At 57.2% G+C, this 20,609-nt stretch overlaps 8 protein-coding genes across 8 annotated transcripts; 4 read left to right on the top strand and 4 right to left on the bottom strand.

Moving 5' to 3' along the window:
- Positions 1-595: 595 nt before the first annotated feature.
- IE81DRAFT_326398 (hypothetical protein) lies at positions 596-2,370 on the top strand. The gene is made up of 6 exons (XM_025514804.1): positions 596-710; positions 839-896; positions 995-1,054; positions 1,142-1,173; positions 1,253-1,548; positions 1,625-2,370. The coding sequence occupies exons 1-6, from the start codon at positions 661-663 to the stop codon at positions 2,095-2,097; spliced, it is 969 nt and encodes a 322-aa protein (XP_025366723.1). The 5' UTR covers positions 596-660; the 3' UTR covers positions 2,098-2,370.
- Positions 2,371-2,653: 283 nt separating this feature from the next.
- Positions 2,654-4,088, top strand: IE81DRAFT_17286 (hypothetical protein). Its single transcript, XM_025510639.1, has 2 exons — positions 2,654-3,261; positions 3,345-4,088. Exons 1-2 carry the CDS (start codon positions 3,009-3,011, stop codon positions 3,941-3,943), a joined length of 852 nt encoding a protein of 283 aa, XP_025366724.1. The 5' UTR covers positions 2,654-3,008; the 3' UTR covers positions 3,944-4,088.
- Positions 4,089-5,039: 951 nt separating this feature from the next.
- Positions 5,040-5,291, bottom strand: IE81DRAFT_17288 (hypothetical protein). The gene has a single exon (XM_025510640.1). The coding sequence runs from the start codon at positions 5,245-5,247 to the stop codon at positions 5,095-5,097; it is 153 nt and encodes a 50-aa protein (XP_025366725.1). The 5' UTR covers positions 5,248-5,291; the 3' UTR covers positions 5,040-5,094.
- A 236-nt stretch (positions 5,292-5,527) lies between these two features.
- On the top strand, positions 5,528-7,561 carry IE81DRAFT_326401 (hypothetical protein). The gene is made up of 4 exons (XM_025514805.1): positions 5,528-6,122; positions 6,441-6,581; positions 6,658-6,746; positions 6,839-7,561. Exons 1-4 carry the CDS (start codon positions 5,951-5,953, stop codon positions 7,544-7,546), a joined length of 1,110 nt encoding a protein of 369 aa, XP_025366726.1. The 5' UTR covers positions 5,528-5,950; the 3' UTR covers positions 7,547-7,561.
- Positions 7,562-8,585: 1,024 nt separating this feature from the next.
- On the top strand, positions 8,586-10,022 carry IE81DRAFT_332248 (hypothetical protein; the record flags this gene model as incomplete). Its single annotated transcript, XM_025515306.1, has 5 exons — positions 8,586-8,864; positions 9,050-9,232; positions 9,364-9,434; positions 9,540-9,807; positions 9,990-10,022. The coding sequence occupies 5 exons, from the start codon at positions 8,586-8,588 to the stop codon at positions 10,020-10,022; spliced, it is 834 nt and encodes a 277-aa protein (XP_025366727.1).
- Positions 10,023-10,647: 625 nt separating this feature from the next.
- IE81DRAFT_350058 (WD40 repeat-like protein) lies at positions 10,648-14,529 on the bottom strand (the record flags this gene model as incomplete). The annotated part of the gene is made up of 5 exons (XM_025516477.1): positions 10,648-11,165; positions 11,247-11,332; positions 11,419-12,596; positions 12,670-13,936; positions 14,039-14,529. 5 exons carry the CDS (start codon positions 14,527-14,529, stop codon positions 10,648-10,650), a joined length of 3,540 nt encoding a protein of 1,179 aa, XP_025366728.1.
- Positions 14,530-16,189: 1,660 nt separating this feature from the next.
- Positions 16,190-17,586, bottom strand: IE81DRAFT_332250 (hypothetical protein; the record flags this gene model as incomplete). Its single annotated transcript, XM_025515307.1, has 4 exons — positions 16,190-16,233; positions 16,276-16,833; positions 17,418-17,439; positions 17,515-17,586. The coding sequence occupies 4 exons, from the start codon at positions 17,584-17,586 to the stop codon at positions 16,190-16,192; spliced, it is 696 nt and encodes a 231-aa protein (XP_025366729.1).
- Positions 17,587-18,406: 820 nt separating this feature from the next.
- On the bottom strand, positions 18,407-20,156 carry IE81DRAFT_368989 (hypothetical protein). Its single transcript, XM_025517196.1, has 2 exons — positions 19,858-20,156; positions 18,407-19,767 (listed from the first exon to the last, which is right to left on the bottom strand). Exons 1-2 carry the CDS (start codon positions 20,014-20,016, stop codon positions 18,718-18,720), a joined length of 1,209 nt encoding a protein of 402 aa, XP_025366730.1. The 5' UTR covers positions 20,017-20,156; the 3' UTR covers positions 18,407-18,717.
- Between the last annotated feature and the right edge of the window lie 453 nt (positions 20,157-20,609).

The following is a 20,609-nucleotide window of genomic DNA, read 5'->3' on the forward strand; positions in this document are numbered from 1 at the left end:
TCTCAAGCGTTCGTGTCGGCCCAGCTAGCTGCTCTACGGGCCGGGTCGAGGAGACAGACTCCTGGCACGTACTGTACAGTAATTTAACAAAGAGACTTTCAACCAACACGAACAAGGCAAACTCGATCGATCGCGACCCGCGCCCGGTGAGAGACGCGCTCGCGCGCGCGCGCGCGCGAGAAAGCGATCCTTGCTTCTCATGTCACGTGATCTGCTACCCGCACTCGCACTGATCATGCAACGCATGATACCCAGGACCAATTTTCGATTCACGATTCAAAATTGCGACACGTGGGTGCATGGCTCCGCTGCAGTCGACGGGTGGCGGTCGCTGTGACTTGCTTGCGGTACGCGCGGCGCGGTGTCATGAATGAGCAGCAGCAGCAGGTCGCTCGCTGCATATGCTATAGCTTGCTTGCTTAATGTGTGCGCTGTCTGCCTTGCACGGATGGGCGGGCGGGCGGGTCTCGGCGGGCTCTGCACGGCGCGTTGGAGCAGATCTTCGCGCGCCCGTGCATTTGCGCATTCTTCGTTCCCCCTCCCCCCCCCCACACTTCGTGCTTGCCGTCCACCACAACGACACAGAACCCAATGCGAACAGGGTAAACTTATTACACACGTCGCTCCAACATCACCATCCATCAACCCCCTTTGGACATCATGTCTGGAGGAAAGCGCATCTATCTCGGCCACCTCTCTCCCGATGTGCGGTGAGTGGCGGTGCGGTGCGGTGCGATGCTGTGCGCATCTTGTAGTCCATCTTTGATCACGGGTGTCTCGAGCTCATCACCCCACTTGCCCCCCTCGCCTTTGAAATCCCTCTTTGCTGCTCACGCAGTCGAGGAGACCTGGAGGATCTGTTCAAGGGTTATGGAAAGATCAATGATATACGTCTGGTGCGTCATGGATGCATGGCCCGCCACGAGTTCGAGGCGCGTAATGGTGCCGGGGTGTGCTGACAGATAGCTCATCGTGCTGGATTGTGCGCACACAGATGGGCTCCTTTGGCTTCATGGAGGTCGAGAGTGGTCAGGATGCGGATGACCTGGTCAAGGTGAGTCGTGGAGCGTGTGCGCCGCATGGCGGGGCGCGTCTCCTGACCCCGGCCCGCACTCCCTTTTCCCGCGCATCGCATCCTCAGGACTTTGATGGAAAGAGCTTCATGGGAGATCGGTGAGGCAAAGCTTGGCCATCATTTCCTCCCATTCGGCGTTTCGTTGCGCTGACTCGACGCTTCTCTGCAATGCAACAGCCTCATTGTGCAAATCGCAAAGGAAGCTCGTCCACGCAGCGAAGTACCGCGTCCTCCTGGAGGCTACACGAGCGGATACCAAGGTGCCAGCGGATACGGATATCCAGGTGGCTACGGTGGTCGCGGTGGCTACGGAGGCTATCATGATCCTTACGCTTACGGTGGTGGGCGCGGCGGTTATGGTGGTGGACGAGGCGGCTATGGTGGTGGATACCCACCGCGTGGAGGATACGGCGGTGGTGGTTACGGTTTCGACCCGTACGGCCCTCAGCCTCGCCAACCTCGCATTCGTCGCGGTGAGTACGCTTGGCATCGCTGATCGCAGATTGTTCACGACTGAATCTTTGAACTCCGTACATCGACACTACGCAGGCGATTACCGCGTCATCGTTTCCAATTTGCCAGCCAACACTTCCTGGCAAGATCTCAAGGACGTGGGTCGCGAAGCGGGACACATTTCGTTTGCCGATGTCGACCCATCTCGTCCGGACGAGGGTATCCTGGAGTACGATTCGCGCGAGGATATGGAGCGCGCTCTGGACAAGATCGAAGGTATGGAGCTGCGCGGAAACAAGCTTCGCGTGGACCCTGCCCCTGCTCCGGAACCTCGAGGCTCGGAACGCGATCGCGATCGCGATGGGGGTCGTTCCAGCAGACCTGCACCCGTCGAGCGAGAGCGCGAGCGCGAACGTTCCCGCTCGCCTGCTCCTCGACGCCGTGCTGACAGTCGCTCTAGAAGCCCTGCGCCTCGTCGTGCCCGCGATGATAGCCGAGACCGCTCCCCCGCCGCTTATCGCAGCGCCTCGGCTCGCGACGCTCCAGAGGATGATCGCTACCGCGACTAGGTTTGAATCTGTCGCACGTAGTATACGATAGGAGAAGAGGGTGGATGGACCTCTCCGTGAAGCGAATTTCACGTCGGTGCCAAAGGCGCAGGAGTGGAAGCGCGTGGAAGGATTTGCGAACCCAAACTCTACGACAGAAGTGTATGGATTCATCTCGCAATCTCGTGTTGACGTGGATGGCCCTGAACAGAGAACGCGCATCCGAAGCGGAAATTTCCACCCCCCCCCCCCTTCCCCCAAAGAGGAAGAATCGGTCCGCTACGAACCCCACCCCCCAAAAAAAAAATCACATCTTCTGTTTTTCTCCTGTGCTCCAAGGTCTGGACAGGGTCCTTTTTTCTCAATCTAACGGCAGGCCACGCTGACTGGACGAGGCTAGGTGAAAGGATACGTTTGGACGAGGTAGACGGAGCGAACGGACGGACCTGATCGGAAATGGACTCGGACTGGCTCACTACCGGTTTTTTTGTTTTTTTTTTCTTCTTTGTTCATCTTGTTCTTTGTCTTGTTGACTGGTCGGGCCTGGATGATGGCTGAAGGTGAAAAGAAAAAAGGCGCACGTGGGGGAACAAGATGTAACTCGATTGTGATTCTCTCCCCCTTTATTCGTTTGTGGCACTGGCACTGGCACTGGCACTGGCACTGGCACTGGGAACGGGACTGGACACTTGACGCACGGCAAGGGCGCCACGGACGTGGATGGAGAAGTATGCGCTTGTCGAACAGCGAGGCCCAGCTAGCAGGCCAGCGATAAGGAATCATTGTCCTTGATCTACGTTGCTATCGGAACCCCGGATGTGGTATGGACAGCGCAGAGCGGAACTGCGAAAAAGGCAAAAAAGGTTTCCCCTTTTTTCTGGAATTTGCGCGGGAGGGATAGGGCGCATTCTTCTACGCTTCCTCGTTCCCGCATGCCAATGTTGAAGAGCTGCAAGGACGCTTGCGGTACGTGCATACTTTTGCTTGGGCCTGGTCTGCCCTGGGCCCCGCGCCCTTTATCGCGCCCCCTTCTGGAAGGTTTCCAGCTCGATCTGCCTCTAGAAAGGAAAAAAAAAAATAAGTCGATCATGGCATTCTTTTTGGTCGAGCTTGTGCTGCATCCAGAAGCTCGCCCCTCTTGGGTCAATTTTGATCAGGATGGGCCGGCCAATTCTCGAAGGAACCGTGAATCGGAGCATATGAACAGTGGATTGCGATGGCTGATGGCTGATCGATCTGCCCCCCCGCACCCGCCCTCTCCCGCCAAGAATGCTGGCGGCGCGCGCGTACCTTGGACGAACTTGAATCGATTGGCGCAATCAGGACATGCTCTTTGATTCCTCTGAATCCTGCTCACGACTACCGGGGACGTCGGCGCTGCATAAGCAGGCCGGGTCATTCATCCAAATTGTTCAGTACGTTGATCGATGAGCGGCCGGATCGCGCAAATCGTCTTCCGCTCTGTTGGCTGCTCAGCCGAACGCTGGGTGCGTTGCGATCTATGGTCCTTGACCAATGCGGACTCTCGAGGCATGCGAAATCGTTCGAGCTGGTCAAGGGTCAGCTCGCGGGACGTTCTGCAAGACACGAAGCAGCGCGCGGCGCCATCGGATATCCGCCTTTGATACCGTTCCACGGACACGTTGCGCAACCACGCCCCCGCTTGGCTTTCTCGCTCGAGGCGTGGAGGAAATGCTCCCCTCGAAAACGCAAGCCTTTCACGATGGACTTGAGCGCTTCTTCATCGTGCGGTAGGGGGCCAGGGATTCGAGAATGGCGACTAAGCGGATGCGAATTCTCGCACACCCCTCTCGAGAGCATCGATACCAGCAAATCGGAAAACAATGTGCATGCTGGGGGGGCCTGATTGCACGACATCCTGGACGCATGTATGCTCGTACCTTCGACCAGGTGAGTCAAGTGTCAGAGCAGGTCCGTGATTGGCTGATGCCTCCCCGCTTGCGTCTTGCTATGCGACGACGACGACGACTGACAACTGGCATGAAGAGCTTTGGTGAGTGCTGCAGGGCTAGAATGTGCTACGTTTCCCACGGGCGCAGGGCTATGCTACGCTGCAAGGACTGGTGTCTTGAACTGCCCGCCCAGCCCTCAAAGCTGGGCTTGGCGATACTGCAATCATGATACTTGATTCATGCCATGCCTCGTCGACTAGTCTCCCTGCCTCTTTCTCTCCCCGCACTCAAGTTTGAGGTATCTCGGCTGTCTCTTTTTGCACGTCGTGGTTCGGTCATTGCCTGGCCGCGGTCGAGAAAACCGCGTGGTCAAGCGAGAATGCGTCACTTGCCCGAACTAGGGCGCGCTTGTCCACCATGCCGTGCACTTCTTTGCTCATCCCGCACGCTGAGAGATTCGTCGCACACCGATCAAAAGGCTTACTCTCTCCGCAAGGCAAAAGGCAGAGCAGAACACGACGTGGGGGCGCCCCCGCACGATGGGAATCACGATCGCAGTCTGCGACAGCATCTCGAATGAGATTGATTCGACTTGAGACTCGTCAATGCTGCTGCTGCTGCTGAGCACCATCGGGACTCTCTGCGGGCAGGTGCCGCATGTATGAAGAAGTGTTCTGGTTCAGGAGTAAGAGTACGACGCCATATTTGAACATACGCGCGCGATGTGCCATGGTCGCTCATTCTTGACTCACAATCAATCACGACTGTGACTTTACTTTCGTGACTCGTGACTCGTGACTCGTGACTCTGTGGTAGGATCCAGTGAAGCATCAGGACCTTGTATTATTGCGACGCCGATCATGCAGCGCCCAGCTGCAGCTTGCATGCATGCATGCATGCACGCATCCAGCAGCCGTTGTTGGACTCTGCTCCGCCGGCCGACGAGTGCGTGGGCTGGAGTGAGTCAGTCGACCATGCGCTCATTCATTCAAATACTCGCCTTCTCGCCGATGAAATCGTTGGAATTTCGCGTACTTGCAATCGTGATGGAGTGCATACAGACCGAGCTCACTCACGATTGCTTCGATCTGATGAGAATGCGCCGTCACGTTACCGCTGCGATGTCTCCTTTCGGCCGATTGAGCGGTCGATCATGCGCGCATGAATGGCCGGTGCTCGAGACGCCAAGGTAGGCGCGCATGCAAGCAAGCAAGCAAGCAAGCAAGCAAGCAAGCAAGCAAGCATCAGATCCGCCCATGCATGCAACGTACGTCCGCCGGTCTGTACCGTACAGTGTCAGTCCCGCCATGAAGGCTGCTGGTTGTCTGTCTGTCTGTCTGCTATAGGGCTGATGTCGCATATATACGTTGCACATTGGCATGCGGTCCGGTGACGTCCGTTTCATGCATGCATGCGTGCGTGCGTGCGTGCAATCAGCCATGCATGCTTCTCCCTCGATCTTGTCTTTGCTTGGCCATCAAGACGCGACCACATGACTGATGTTCGTCTGCTTCGAGTGGGGCCCCCCTCTGCTGAATCCCGCGATCCTTCCATGGAAGGTAGAGGCAGATGCTGATGTTGATGCTGATGATGCTGCTTGCTGGCCGGTGTGCAGGTATATAGACACGCGTCGATTCTTGATCCACTTTCCATCCGGTGAGTCCTCGCATCCCTCTCAACGTTTTCCTTCGCTTCTACATGATCCCCTTGCACCCTCCTCCGCCAACGGACACCCAACGGTCCATTACTCATGGGGCAGGCCCTGCTCCATAGCTCTTCACTCGACCTCGATCCACACTTTTGTATTATAAACGCATCAACACATCTCTTCTACGCTTATCCCCAAACTCTTCTCTCCGCCCACTTCCTGCGGCTCTGCCCTGATCAAAGAACGCGCATACATCTCAGTCGCATCACCCCCCTCAGCTCGGCAAGCAAGCAACGTCGAAACGATTGCGAAGATGTGCTGGCCTTGCACAAGCAACAAGCACATTGAACCCGCGTACCCAAGCGAAGGGCAGGGAAAGAAGCAGCAGCAGCAGCAGCAGCAGCAGGGCAGGTCGCGCAAGATGTTGGCCAAGTCGAAAGACGACTCTTGCTTTGCAAAGGGCAACGAGCGCGGTCTAGAAGAGGGTGAGGATGCTGCTATGCTTTTCTCGCTGCTCCCCTTCCCTTTCGCTTTCGTGCACACCCTTTCATCTTTCTCGACACACTTTCGCTGGTCGACATTGCACACCATCTCTTCTCTTTGTCTTGGCGCCTTTTTGAACGCGTGCGACCCTTTCTTCTTCTTGCCGATGCGAGCGAGAAGGAGGAGATCATGCGCACGCAGCACCTTGGTTCTCTGCGCTTTGCCGACGACCATCTTGATGTCCTTTTTAGCGCTCTGCATGGTCGCAAGCGAAGCTCGAGCAGCTCAAAAAGTTCTCTCCCTCGGTCCTCTCCCCTTAGTCTCTGGCGCCAACATTGCCAAGTTTACCTTTCCTCGACCTGGCGGTGCAGGAAGCTTCGAGATCGATACGTACATTTCCAAAGGCGATGATGCGCCGGGCGAGCAGACCAGACAGGTCGTCGTCGTTGCGCATGGTCATCGTGAGTGTCCGCTGCGCTTTCTTTCAAGGCGCGTGGCGCAAATCGCTGACGGATGTTTGCGCCGCTCGTGCCGCAGAGCGTGACGCCAACAACGCTTTCAAAGCTGTGCAGAGCGCGTTAAAAACATCCGGCAAGAGCAACATCGCCATTGTGGCTCCAAAGATTGTGAATTTCTCGTGGGAACACTGCTGCTGCTGCTGTTGCTGATGGCATGGCATTGTGCTCAGCTGACTCGCATACCATCGCTCCTTTTCCAGTTCAACGGTGCTGACGGCGAGACGGCTGCGGATGGTGATCTGTGCATCTGGAAAGGCGACGGTTGGGGAAGTGGAGAAGGCATCTTGTTCCCTCTTGGCAATGCCATTGGGACGTTTGATATCATCGATGCCATCGGACATCACTTTACCGACAAGAACCTCTATCCCGCTTTGGAGTCCATCACCTTTGCAGGTCACTCGATGGGCTCGCAGCTCATGCTCCGCCATGCCATCCTCGGCAAGCAAGTTTCCGGTCTAAAGACATCCTGGGTAGTGGCCAATCCGTCCAGCTACTTGTACTTCGACAACGATCGGCCCGTCAAGGACAGGGACGGAGGAGCGTTCAAAGGTCAGAATGAGTACAAGTATGGATTCGACGGCATCGGCCAGAAGCTCGGGTTTTATGCCGACGCTTCAAAGAGTCCCGAGGAGCTGTTTGAGCGATTTGCAGCAAGGACGGTGCGTTTTTTGAACGGAGCGCTGGACAACAAGGGGGTGAGCGAGAGCAAGAGCATCGATAAGAGACCTGCAGCTGTCGCGCAAGGCGATAATCGGCAAGAAAGGGCAGAGAATTTTCGAAAGCATGTCAACAGGAAGAATGGCGGGCAAGATCCTGCTGCTTTCAGCTGGCAGCTCGTGCCGAGGGCTAGTCACAGCGCCGACGAGATGTTCGACTCGGAGATCGGCATCGCTGCTCTGTTCAACTGATGCGCTCTGTTCGACTGATGATGCTTGCCCCCCGGAGGCGCTCATCCCGGAGGACGCTTATTTTGCCCTTCCTTGCTGGACTCGATGTCATGCGCGAAATTTCCTTCACCCCCACCCCCCCACTTGTACAGTTCACATGAATTGCCCCCCTCCTCTGTGGCGCTTGCCTATTATGCCCGCGCCCATAAGCAGCACCCCATAATCACGATAATGCCCATGCATCGAACACAGCCTGCATGCATGGCTGCCTGCCCACTTTGAGTCATGAGTCTTGAGTGGCAGGATGGACCAACCCCACAACCACGTGAATAAGCTGAGGGTGGCATGGCATAAGGAAGCGGAGCGTACATTCACCATTCTCAAATGGACCAGAGATCGTCAGCAGGCAGGCAGGCAGGGCGCAGCAGAGGGGAGCTATGTAGTCGCGAGTGTGCATGGGTGTACGTAACACGCCATTTAGCGGATCAGTCGATCGCGTATATACGTGCTGATCGAGCGATCCATGCAGCAGGACAAAACCAATTCACAATTGAAGATCCGCAATTTGTTTAACGCGTGCAATTACAAATTCGATGTCCGCCGCGGCGCGAGAAGGGCGGGCGGGCGCGCGGCGTTGAAAAGGCGCGCACAGTGGTGCACAGCCTCGCGAAATCTCCTGCGCCATATGCAGCATATATGTTATTGGCTTGCAACGATTGAAGCACCGCGCCGGTCAGCCTACGTACGCGAAGCTTCAATGCTTCATCTCACCATCCTTCTCGCATCGCGATCGAGTCAGCAGCAGAGCGTGAGTTGCGGCAGATGACATCCAGTCACGAGTTTTCGAATAGCCAGTTGGGGAGAGGCTGGCTGGCTGATGCTTTCCTTTTCTTTTGAAACTTCCCTTTTGACTGTACAGAAACCCACGTGCACAGGCACAGGATTCACCGTCCTGCGCAAATTGCACCATCGATCTCACAACCCGCCCAACGATCGTCATCAGCCTTGTGCCTCGCACGAACTGCCATCCTCACCGATGCAACTCCCAGCGAGCCCAGTCATGAAGCTGCGCATCATAATCGGCTCTCTGCCGCTGCCGCCGCTGCTGCTGCTGCTGCTGCTGCTGGCCACACTCGCGCTCTCATCAGCTCCAACTCTTGCTGCACCAGCAGCAAGTGCCAAGGCGAGCGAGGCCGACAGGTTGCATGCGCAGCAGCAAGAGAAGAGGGATCTCTCCATCCTTCGTGGTCTGATACCCGTCACTCGCTTTCCCGGTACCAACCTTTTGGCAGCTTCCTACCCCAACGAGATCACTGTGCGATACAATGGGACTGTGGTGGTGAGTCAGGAAGGCTGGGCGGATTGTCGCATGGATGGGGGGGGGGGGGGGGGGGGGGGGGGGGGGGGGGGGGGGGGGGGAGGGGGTTTGTCCAACGACCGTACAAATGTCTGGCGGGGGTGTCTTGGTAAAGTGTTTGTGCGGGAAAGCATGCTGACAACTGCGACACACGCGCACGCGGGCAGATCATTCCGACATCCAAATCAGTCGCTCAGTCGCTCTTGCCCGCAAACGAAAAGCTTTTGCCCACGCATCCCGTACCCGGCCTAGCAGCGGATCAGTGGCCCATCGTCCTGCAATTTGGCCTTTCTCAGGACATCAAGCAGTACAATAGTGGCGTTGGAGACTTTTACACCAGTCGCATCTGCGTGAGTACGCTTTCCGAGATCCCCCCACTCCCCCCAAAAGAAAAGGGGGGTGGGTTCGAGAGAGAGACTGAAATCTTTGTCCTTTCAACGGTTTGCGGGCGTGCGGGGTGCGAACACGTCGACCGCATCAGGTGCCCTGGACGGACAGATCGGCAGATGGAAAGACGCCCTTCTCCTTTCACGTGGTCAATGTCTTGAATCTGTGAGTCAATCGTCTGATCCGGGGCATCTCCTCGGCTCCCGAGCTACTTCTCACATTTTGCGCAAATGTGATTCCATGCTCCGCCCCCCCGGCTTTTTTTCGTAGCACGCCTCTCGGCCTGCCTGGAGCCTTTTTCAGTGGAGAGCAGGTCAAGGCTGGTCTGTACAATCCCTCGAACCAAGCTTTGGGCATCAGAGCGGGAAGCGCAGGGACAATAGGTTCCACAGTGGTTCAAGCTAGCATCCTCAAGGAACCTCTGTTCGATTTCAAGCTTACGCCCATCAGCCAACAAGACGATGGTCTTGGCTTGAGCGTATTTAGCGATTTTGCTCAGCAAGGCTACACCAACTCCAAGAGCGACACGTGCACCTATGTAAGTGGAGAACGGAGCGCAACGGATGGAGCAAGGGGGGGGGGAATTTCTCTTTACTGGGAATTTGGCCCAATCGGTGTCTGCCTTGCCGGGGAATATCGTTGCCCCCCCCCCCCCCCCCCCCCCCCCCCCACCCTAACTTTTTGGGCTCTCACTCATTCTCCCTCTCATCTTGCCCCCAGTGCGAGCTTCGCTCACGCTCTCCCCAGCTCTAGGCTTGCCGAAAGAATTGACCGGCACCTTTCACCATCTCAAAGGTCTGCGCACAGCCGAACACTTCATCGAGACGCTCAACAGGCCTTGTCAAGGCACTGCTACCTTTCCTCCAAAGGAAGCGTGATGTGATGCTGCCCCCGATGCGTCACTTTGTCACACGCTACACGATGTTCTGTTCCCCCCAATCCTCGCATCGCATCGCATCGCATCGCACGCACGCACGCACGCACGCACGCACGCACGCCCACACGCACGCACTTGCAGGGTAGTAGGGTCAAGAGAAGAGATGGCATGCATCAAGTTTCCAAAATTTTTCCCCCACAAGTACGAGCTCGTGAGGCCCAGAGCAGGGGGGGGGAATCAAAGTGCGAGAGATCGAGCAACGGAGAGGGGTGAGAAAGAGCATGTTCGGGGAGAGAGAGAGAGAGAGAGAGAAGGGGGGCGGGCGGCATCGCAGAGTTGCTTTTGCGCGCAGGCATTCGCGTGACTTGGAATGGGGGCAAAGTACGTGCCGATGGGCTCGACTCCACTCGACTCGACTCGACCCGATTCGACGTGACTGTGGCTGGCGCGCCGACACGCCCGCCACAATGAGCCTCATGGCGGGGTGGGGGGCGGGCGCGCTCAGCACCTGATCACATTGTGCGTGTCGCTCCTCCAAATCCTCACCACTGCGCTCTCGTCCACACTGGCAATGATGCGGCAGTGTCTATCGTGATTGGGACTGACATGGCTCTGTCCAACGACGCTGCTGACCGTGTTTGGGCTGGTGAGACCAAACAGTCCAGCGGAGAAGGGCGCAGCTGCAAAAGAGGTGGGATCGGCTTTCCTGCGCGCCGCATCCGAAGCGATCGGATCTTCGGCGCACACCAGCAGCGCGTTGGTCTTGAGCGGAGCCATCAGAGCGCAAGTCACTGTGCCTGCGCCCGCTGTCCAGTACTCGCACACAGAGTCGGCAGAAGGTGCTAGAGATGTGGTGGCGCTCTTTGGAGACTTGATGCTGAGCGGAGTGCCGGGCACTGGGGATCTCGAGTCGCCCGCCTGAGCGCCCACATCCCAAACATGCACCAGGCCGCCTTCAGCACCAGCTTCGGAACCAGCTACGACGAACGTGCCATCATCCGCTACGCTAGCACGGATCTCTGCAATGATGGACGCGTGGGGGTTGGATTGAATGTATTAGCGTCGCGCAGATTTCCGATCGAGCAAGAAGTCACACTCACGGCTGGTCCTGTTACTATACGTCTTGTTGGCCTTCCACCTGGCCGACATGGACTTATCGCGCAGATTGTAAGCGCGGATTCTGGAGCTGTAGCACGGCGGCGGGAAAAAGAGAATTCTCTAGAGTCAAATCATCGGCGCTCGGGCACCGTGCTCGCCGTTTCCGTCACTCACTCGTTGGAAGTGATGAGCACCCTCTCTCCCGAGGCTCCGTCGCTCGCAATCGGTTCGATGCCCGTGATCTTCCGTCCACCTCTTGCGTTCTTGCCAGAGGGCGAACGAACGGCAATGGAGCTAGAATATGTGAGTCCATCGGTATTGTAGAAGAGAGCCGCGCCCGCAAACGTGCCGACGCAAGCCGTTGCGCCAGAGTGGGTAAAAGCGCAAGCAGTGATCAGTCCTGGAACTTCTTGAGAGCACTGCACCCTCTTCAGCGGTATGTTCCACAGCCTCAGCTTTCCATCCAAAGATCCGCTGAGGAAAAATCGATCGTCTTTGGGGTGAAAGCAGGCGGAAGTGACGAAATCGCCGTGGACGAAGCTGACGAGGGGATTGGGCGTGGACAGGTGCCACAGGCGCGCAGTCTTATCCATGCTCGCGGACAAGAGGAAGCCGCCCTTGGACCACGAGAGATCCAACACGTCGTTGGTGTGCCCTCGGAACTCGCGGACAGGCTCTGAAGAGAAGACCGGCAGGTCCGGCACGCCATTGTTGCCCCCCGGCGTGTTGAAGTTGAGGCTAGGACGAGTTCGAAGCGAACCAGGTCGCGAAGCACCGCCTCCATTTGCTGTTCCCAAGCTCGTAGTCGAAGCGCTAGCTGCGCCCAATTTGCCGTCGAAAGGACAAAGTCCCGCATTGGTGGATGTCGCTTGACCATTCAACATAGCCGCAGCTCTCGCTCTCGCATCCGCAATCTCCTTTGTCCGGGCCTCCGGGGTGTCCAGCACTGCATACACCCTCACAACGGTATCTTGCCCAGCAATAGCCAAGTACTTGCCGTCCAAGCTAAACTTCATGGCCCACGTAGCTCGCTTGCGCGACGTCGCAGCCGCGTTGCTCTGCGCCGTCGAGGAAGCCGTGGTCGCGTGGCTCTGGACCGAGGCGCCGATGCTGGACATGCTCGTCATGGAGTCGCTGTGCTGCATCGGCGGCTTGCCGACGGGACCCAAACTTCGTCTTCCCAGAGAACTGTTGTCCGTCGACTGTCTGCTTGGCTCCGGACGACCCCCGACATCCGAGTTGCGACGCGAGCCAGGAGGAGAGGTGATACTGCTTGCTCCCAGATTCAGTTCCTGTACGAGCATCATTCGACCGAAATCGCGTTGTTTAGAAGGCTTGTTGCGCGATCGTACCTGTCAAGAGACCGTCACGTCACGTCAGCAGATTGATTGCATCTCGATGCTCCATACGCTTGCCAAAACCCACCTTTTGCAATCTCGGCCCGTCGATGGCAGGAACAGCTCCACGCTCCTTTCTGCCCTTTCGACCCCAGCTGCTCTGCGCAGCAGCCCCATCAAAGCTTCCCGCCGCGCTCAAAGGTCTAGGCCTGGAAGCTCTCGAGGCGATGCTGGCCGCATCATCGAAGCTGACATCGCTAGTGATGATAGAAGGCGTCTTTGGAGTTTCAGGCACAGGAATGCTGGACGCTTCTGGGACTCTGTTCGGAGTCGAAACGCCCCACTTTTTGCCTGTGCCTACAACGGCACTGGAAGCCGAGTCGTCCCTGCGCATGCCTCTTCCGATTCGCCAGAATCCCGCACTACTCGACCCGCTTGGTGCTCGGTTCAGCGAGTTTGCAGTGCCGGGCGTCCGTGGACTGAATAGGCCGGAGGCGGCGCTGTGTGGCATCTGCGCCGTTTGAGGGGTTGCAACACTGCCAACGTCGCTCGTGGAAGCCATAACCTCTTCGTCGTCCGTGTTCACTGCGCTGCCGTGGCCCGAATTGGTGCCCGAACTTCCGGCAACGCTGGCCAACAAGGATCCGGCACTGCCTTCCTGCGTCCGGCCCTTGCGGCCAAAGAAGTTCAATCTAGTAGCTCTGCGCGGCGAAGGTGCATCGAGGGGCGTAGGAGTTGTGATGGGCGAGGCAGAAGGACCTACCTTGGAGCTGGCCGCATTGGCAGTCGAAGGCGTGCTAGGCGCAACTTCGCTCGCAATTCGTCGGGCCGAATCGGGCGTCGAAGCTCCCCTCTTGTTATCGAGAGCAAATGCTTTGGGGGTTTTGCTCCTGCTCTCGTCCCATTCTGTGGCACTCGCTACGTCGGCTTGACCCAGCTCCGCTTCCTTCTCCGCATGCGGTCTGGGAGTGCTAGCATTCTGACGAGCTTGACGTTCGCGCCTTTGCTGTCTGCTCCCGCTATTCAGCTCCCTGATGCTAGCGCCTCGCGTGCCCAGCACCACCTTTTCCCTGCTCTGCCTTTCTGCCATCATCTGCGCAGGAGTTCTGGGCCGACCGAGCGGATCCTCCAGCGCTTCTCCATCCCCATCGCCGTCCGTCTCGAGATCTCCTTTCGATCCGCCTGCAGAAGTCAGGTCGGACATGGCTGTGCCGAGCGATGGCGACAAGACCTGGGCTTGATTGGGCGAGCGGGGTGGCCTTCCAGCGACTGGTGTCGGCTCGAATCTGTCGTCCTCGACCCACCCTGCAATGGGTGACATCTCCTGCACCGGGGACAACTCATCCGGCGGTGTCCTGCGTGTGCAAGTGTAGGCACGTGGGTGAGCAGGGTTCCCCAAAAGCTCGACTTGCGACTTTACGACAGGCGCCAGCGTTCGCCTGTAGCCGCACACTCACAAAACAAGAGCAGGAGCGTACTGCGTGCGTTCCGTGGTATCGCGCACAACTTCTCCAGTCTCTTGGGCTGCGCCGCGTGTGACGTGTTCCAGATGAAGCGAGCCCGCGGGAACGGCAGCAGCGCGACCACAGACGTCCGAAATGGAATCGATGGGAGAAGGAACGTAATGTCCGGGCATATCCGGTGGGCGCGGAGTAAGCGAGCGGGCGCGCGATCGAGTCGAGACGTCGTCGAAGGAGCATCGCGTTTTGAGCGTCAACACCGGCCGAGCGTGATGCGTGAGCAATTCATCGCGAGAGGATTGGGAAGAGTCGTCCAGAGTGACCAGCGATGAGGCGTCCGATGATGGAGATGTTTGTGCGCGCGAGTCGACGTAGTCGACGCGCACGGGCGCGGTCGAGGTGGTCGTACGATTGGCGATACGATGGCCATCGGACAGTGTGAGGGTGGAAGCCACAATGGCGGGAATACGAAAGACGAGGGATGGCATGACGTGATTGCGTGCACGCGTGACGGCGAAGGAGTGGTAAGACGTGCGCGACGTCGTTGCGTGACCGAAGCGAGTGACGACGATGGGCCGGTGATGGTGTTGAGGCGGAGAGCAAAGAGTTAGAAGGGATGGGTGTATGCGACGTATTCAGGTATATTGGCGTCGTGGTGAGACGAGACGCGATGAAGCGGGCAGTCGGCAAGCGTACGTATCGATCACGGCGGGATCGGACGGCCGCAGTCATGCACGGATCGGGCGCGCAGGGGAGGCAGAGGAGAGGTAAGAATCAGGGTGAATTTAGTCAGCTCCTTATCTCGTCAAGCTGTGGCAGCGATGATGTGGGTGCGGACAGCTCTGACAGTCGCGCCGTGAGGTCAAGGTGTGGCATGCGGGTGGAAATGAAAGGACACTCTGACTCGTGTCTGGTCTCGCGCGCATTTCCTGCAAGCGCGAGGATGATGTGGTCGATATGATGTGGGCGCGTCTGATGGCAAGCAGCAGCAGCGAGGGCACTTGTAGAACCCTGCAAGCGCGTACGAATATATATGCTGCCAGCAGGTGCGTGCCATTCGGTTCACCAGCACCGCAGAGCTCGATGTCGCCATCCGCGCGAGCCCTGTATAGAAAGATGGCTGCTGATCGATTCCAAGCATGCAGCAGCCTCCGCCCAACGCACGGGCCTGCCTCGAGGAGAGCGTGTCCTCTCGACAGCATATATGCGCGCTCACGCGACTTGAGACTGATGAGACTCGTGACTCTGACTGCGAATTTGGTCTGCCGGCGGGCGGGCAGGCTCGCATGCATCATCCCGACATCCTGGTCGTCAGTCTGAATGCATTCACATTCCTCCCGCCCTGCTGAATCGGCTCTGCTTCGACAGCGACAGCGACAGCGACAGCGACAGCGACAGCACCAGCAGGATTCATCGCAGGCATTAGCCAGCCAAGCATGAAGCAAGCAAGCAACCTCGATCAAGAATCGTGAATGTGCTGAAAATGGAGCAATAACGAAGCACGAAAACAGCGCTCAAAAGTCGTGAGCCGCATCATCTTCCACCAGGCGAGTCGAGAGCCACAGCATCAGCAGTGACTCGATCGCAAGAGAGAGAGAGAGAGTGCTCAGGTGCAGCATCACGTGCACACCTGCGATCATCACCATCATCATCATCATCACCCATCCAAGCAAACTTTGACCCTGATGTTGGATGCAACGCGCGCCCATCAGCCTCAATTAAGCCGGCGCCAAGCACCCGCATATCTCGCGTCGGCTAGTCTGCGCCGGCTGCTCGGGCGAAGCGCGGCCTCGAAGCTTTTCCGCCATCGGGCCGGCATGCAGCAGGCCCCGCTCACGGCCGGGTTGCATGGCCGATGCGTGACGTTGGCTGATGCTTGCGCCAGACTCGGACGCGATGACCAGCATGCTGCTGGTCGATGCTGCATCATATGAGTCATCGCGAGCGATGGGATACGCGCGCGGATCGAAGCATTCGAGCGTTCAATCATCACTCTTGCTCATCTGCTGCTTGATTGACCGTGCCTGTCCAGCAAGCGAGAGCCAGCTGATGCCCGAGACTATATATGATAGCCTAGCTGCACGCAGCATGGCGCGGCCGCGAACGCGTCCGAGAAAGATGCTCATTGGGACCAATAAAGCGGCCCCTTCATTGATGGGTGATCGCTGCAGGTGCACCAGAGAGAAGGATCGCTTCGCATCGCAGTTCTACATCATGCATCTGTGCGCACTCACCGTCACCAAGGCTCAAATGCCTGTCGCTGGTGCTGTGCGATACGCTCTCGGCAGCAGCAGGTATCCTGGGTGTTTGATCAGCACCCGCACCCGCGCTCCTCTCCTTCTCCGCTTCTAGCTGATTGTAAAAGTCAGATCCATCGCTAGCGCTTCTGGCAAAGCTGAGCGTCGTGCCTCCTGCTCTAGCTGTCGGTTTGACCAGAGCAGGCGGCATAGAAGCCGGAGCGAACGGCGTAAAAGTCTCTTCGGCTTCCGAGTCCACCTCGCTATCTTCCGTCTGCTGCGTCGTTGCGCTCCTACGTCTCCTACCTGTTCTTCGGCGAAAGTTGCCCTCTGCATTCTCTCCTAGCTCCACCTCCTCCTCCTCCTCATCATCATCATCATCGTCGTCGTCGTCGTCGTACACGCTCAAGCGCGACATGGTTGAGCTTTTGCCGCCCGAGGAGGTGGTGGAGATGGTGGATGGTCTGCGAACAGGCGGACCTGCACTTCTTCTGTTCGCGTTGCTGCGATCCGTCTGTCTCTCTTGCTTCGGCATTGCGACCAGCTGCGGTGTCGCTGCAGGCAAAGCAGCAGCAGCGTCCGTCTGAGAAGCAGAGGCGCCGCCAACAGCATCGTGCGACTGCTGATTGCCTTGCCCTTGCCCTTGCAGAGAGAGAGCAGTCTTCATCCAAGAGATCAAGGATGCTCCTCCACCTCCTGCATTCGGCGAGGAGGCTCTGACGACAGGCGGCGAAGGTGTTCGAAGCATTCCGGCAGCAGCCAATCCACGCTTGCTCTCGCTCGTATCGTTGACATCCTTGACATGTTGCTGCTGTCCAGCTCCTCGTGCTTGCTGCGAAACGCGCGGAGTGGAACTCCTCTCCATCGCGGCTCAGATGAAATGATAGGTCTGTAAGAGGTGATCGTTCGCTTCCACGTTAATTGCCGCCTAGCAGACCTCCACGCAGTGTCGAGTGGCAGAGTGCATGAATGAAGATCCAGGATCGATCGTGAGTCGAAGATGGGTTGAAAGTGCTCGCGTTGGGATATGGTGGGGGTACATAGTCATGAGGGCGCCGCAAAAGAGCTCGGCACGTACCAGTCCAGTCCAGAGCGGCGTGTCGGTGTCTCGCTCTCGCACCTTATCATGACTCACGCACGACTGCTGGCTGCCATGCGTTGCTGCGAAAGCAAGAACCACATGCTGCTTGATGGCTTATATTGCTTGAATAACATGCACGATCGACATGCACGCACCCTGCTGAATTGTATCCATGCATACATAGCAGTCACGAGTAGAGGCAGCAGCAGCAGCAGCAGCATCGCCATAGCAGTAACACGCAACACTCGACTTGCATAAGCTCAGCAGCACCCGCCTTTGCTACTACTACTCCTGCTACTGCTGCATATGCGCCGCCTTCACTCGACTGCGTTCCCCCGCGAGAAGGCTCTCATATGCATAGCATGCAAGCACATGTCAGTCCCGCACAATTTTCTTGAATGCGCTGCTGATGACTGTGCTGCGCGTAGCAATTGTATGACCCTCCCTGGGAACCGCATGGGCCCTATAGGGAGCCGCACGAGCAAGACTCGCACTCGCGAATGAGGGTCCGTCTCCCGCTCCCCGCTGTGCATGCATGTTGTGTGCAAGACGTGGCTCTGCCGTCATCCTCGGAAATGTGAAAGGCGGGGGCCCTGCTGCTGGCTGGCTGGCTGGCTGCCCGACGATGCTGCAGCGTAACTTTTGTGTGACTCTGACTCTCTGACTCACGAGCCGCAAGTCATGGGTACGATGTTTTCCATTCCATTCACGGATTGATTTGATGGATCTTGACAACCCCTCCGCTTTCGAGTACCCTGGTGGCGGGTGTGCACCGTCCTCGACTACGAGTACGACTGTCATGCTCTCCAATGACGGGACGATGTTCGCGACGTCCTTCCAGCTGCGAGCTCCTCCTCGAGTCAGATGCTTCATCGCCGGCGCCGAAAGCGCGTGTACCAATATATACGTACGCGACAAACGCCGACTTCGAGGTTCACTCCGCTCGCAAAAGGGATGCGCTGAATCAAGATCATTCCAATTTACTGCAGCGCGACGAGCGAATTTCTCGCACCATGTGCAGCAGCAATCGCTTTGAATCTTCTGCCGACGACAGGGCGACAATTGCCCAAGGCACGTGGATATTGTCATTGTGATTGCACCGAGCGAGCATCGAAAGGCCGAGGATGAGATGATCAGACGATGCACAGAACGGTTTCACGCACACTCGCGTGAGATGCGCATCAGCTCGATGAATGCTTGGCTTCGCGAGCGACTCTTTGCATCCCTTCGTCCCTCATTCTGCCCCCGGAGCCTCTCTTGCGACTAGCAGATCTCTACTGCGTCGAGGTCTCAATGTCCGCTGTATGCAACACAAGCTGGTCCACAAAGCACATTGTCCATCCCCTTACCGGCCAACTTCACCACATTTTCCGTTGAGGGAATCGTCTATCGAAAGCCTCCTTTTTCTCCTCTAGCGGAGTGAGCACCTTGTTCCTTTTGGCCTCTTCTGCAGCTTCTTTCTTTAACAAGTACTTCTGAACGTCGGGGCCACCTCTATGATACTCTACGGACCAGCCATTCGGCATGCCTGCAGCCTTGAAGAACTGACCGTCGCGCGTCAGCGGGATTGGATCGTGCATGTCTGACCAGATACGTTTGGAGATGGGATACATGTTGTTCGTGTGCTTGGTCCAGCGCTCCATGTGGCCTACTACGCGGTTCGCAGCCCGAAGATCTTCGCTTGGATGCTCTAGGTAGAGACGACCAACGTCCATGTAGTGTAGTCGCCCCTCGTGCTGCTTTGCATGGTCGTAGAGACCATCTTGCACGCTCTTGGGAATGTGGCCAGGGTAGCTCTGCACGAATTGATGCATCAATTTGTGCCTTCTCTCTGCATCGCTGGGCAAGCGTCCCTTCGGCATCTTGAGCGGACTCTCGTCGATGAGAGCAGAAGTGCTCTTGCTCCTGTCGAGTCCCGTTCTTTTGTTCTTTGGAACCTCGCCGGGCTTGGTAGGCTCCTTGTACAGCAGATCCGACGAGCTCTTGCTCTCCCTCAATACCGGATACTTGTCCCTTGTCAACTTGCGATACTCGTGCACAGGATGCAAAGCCGGATGAGGATCCTTCCACTCCCTCTCCAGCTCTTCACGAGAAGAAGGTACGTGGACGTGACGATGTTTTGGGTCTTCAGGCGGTGGCTTTGGCTCGTTCAGCGTCTGTTTGATGGTCGGAGGTCTACCCTCTCCATTCCAAATGAGCCTCTCTCGAAAGTCTGCGATGCTACTTCCCAACGCTTTGCCTGCATCTTTTTCGCGTTGAGCTGCTTTTTCGTTGTAGTCTTCCGGCAAATCCCAGCTCGGATGCACCTTGCGAATCCCAGTGGTGGGATCTTTTGGCATAATGTCGTTCGCTCTCCACCAGTGACTGGTGGAAGATTGTGCGTCCTTAGTCAGACCACTCAGAATGTTCTGTGTGGCGGTGAAAGGAGAAATGCAGACGACTCAGCCGCACTGCGATCTGCGATCTGCGCGAGGAGGGAGACGGAGCTTGCTGCGCACCTGGCCTAGGCCTCGTCGAGAAACATTGTCGACCTGGGAAATTTGGCCTGAGCAAGCTTTCGCGACGCTGAGTGCATGTCTGCTCGGGGCAGGAAGTGCTAACGTGCTGTACGAAATTAGACTGGTCGCTGCCAGCAGACCAGCTAGGGTAGCCAGCATTCTGGTGACAAGACGGAAACCAGGGAGCCCCGGAAGAAAAAGAAAAGTTGCGCAAGGCTTCGACAAGCTGAGACCACTGCGCTGAGTCGAAGGCAAGGCGAGTGTGAGACCTCATAAACTTGTGCCAGCGTACAAGGCGGGTGAGCGCGGAACGCAGAAGAGCTTCGTGGACGTTTATATACATCAGTCGAACACCATCACGCCACTCGAAGCATTACGAGGCAACGAACTTCAACGGTCTCGGTCAAGAGGGCACCGAGAGAATGGCGCAGCGCCGCCTTCAACGAGTGGCGCGATGAGGCTTTGGTCATGGCAAAGTCAGCGCTTCTCGCTGGAAGCATTCCTTCCACCGAGACGGTCAAGTGGCAAATCGTGGCGTAGTACCATGAACGTCATTTCCGGTTCTTGGTCGTTCCAGGACCGATCACATTTCGAGATGTCAGCTCGTGGTTGATACCAGAGAGCCCCAATTTGGCTCCGTCGAGGACGGAAAAGTGAATTCGAGCTGTGAACTCCGCAAATGGAGTATAAGAGTCTGATGAAGGATGATCTTTTAAACGACGATAATGCAGCAGTCACGAGGAGTGGCGCGC

Source organism: Ceraceosorus guamensis (assembly GCF_003144195.1).
Source record: "Ceraceosorus guamensis strain MCA 4658 unplaced genomic scaffold IE81scaffold_108, whole genome shotgun sequence".
Classification (NCBI taxonomy): domain Eukaryota; kingdom Fungi; phylum Basidiomycota; class Exobasidiomycetes; order Ceraceosorales; family Ceraceosoraceae; genus Ceraceosorus; species Ceraceosorus guamensis.